At 62.9% G+C, this 512-nt stretch overlaps 1 protein-coding gene across 1 annotated transcript in view; it reads left to right on the top strand.

Moving 5' to 3' along the window:
* Window positions 1-31: 31 nt before the first annotated feature.
* LOC113981027 (leucine-rich repeat LGI family member 4-like) overlaps window positions 32-512 on the top strand; it is a 633-nt gene continuing 152 nt past the window's right edge. Inside the window, exon 1 of the mRNA XM_027708267.1 lies at window positions 32-350. Coding sequence (XP_027564068.1) covers window positions 49-330 — 282 coding nt within the window. The 5' untranslated portion in view covers window positions 32-48 and the 3' untranslated portion in view covers window positions 331-350. The remainder of the gene's footprint in view (window positions 351-512) is intronic.

Below are 512 nucleotides of genomic sequence, written 5' to 3'. Positions count from 1 at the left end.
CCTCCCACCCCTGTCCCCCCTTTCCAGGTGATGCGCTGGGAGGGCTCCATGTTCCGGGAGATCCAGCAGGTCCCGGCTCGGGGGTCGATGATCTTCCAGCCACTGACCTTGGGTGGCCACCGCTACGTCCTGCTGGGCAACGACTTTGCCCTGAGCCGCGTGTTCCGCCTGGGCCCCGAGGGGCACCTGGAGCCCACCCAGGAGCTGCTGGTGCCCACCCCCCGCGCCTTTGTCCCCGTCACCATTGGGGACCGACACTTCCTCGTGGCCTCCAGCTTCAAAGGGGCCACCCAGATCTACCAGCACATGACCATAGACCTCGAGGCATGAGGGGACAGGGGACATCAACCATCACGTCCCCATGGATTGGTCACCTGAGGGATTTGGGTCCATCAACCGTTGTGTCACCATGGGCTGATCCCTTGAGGGACGTGGGGACACCATGTGACCATGGACCTGGTCACCTGAGGGATTTGGGGACATCATGTGACCATGGACTGATCACTTGAGGG

This window comes from Neopelma chrysocephalum, unplaced genomic scaffold (assembly GCF_003984885.1).
Source record: "Neopelma chrysocephalum unplaced genomic scaffold, ASM398488v2 Primary Assembly neopelma1_95869, whole genome shotgun sequence".
NCBI classification, from domain to species: Eukaryota; Metazoa; Chordata; class Aves; order Passeriformes; family Pipridae; genus Neopelma; species Neopelma chrysocephalum.
The sequence above is the reverse complement of the archived record's forward strand: the minus strand, read 5'-3'. Positions and strand labels throughout refer to the sequence as shown.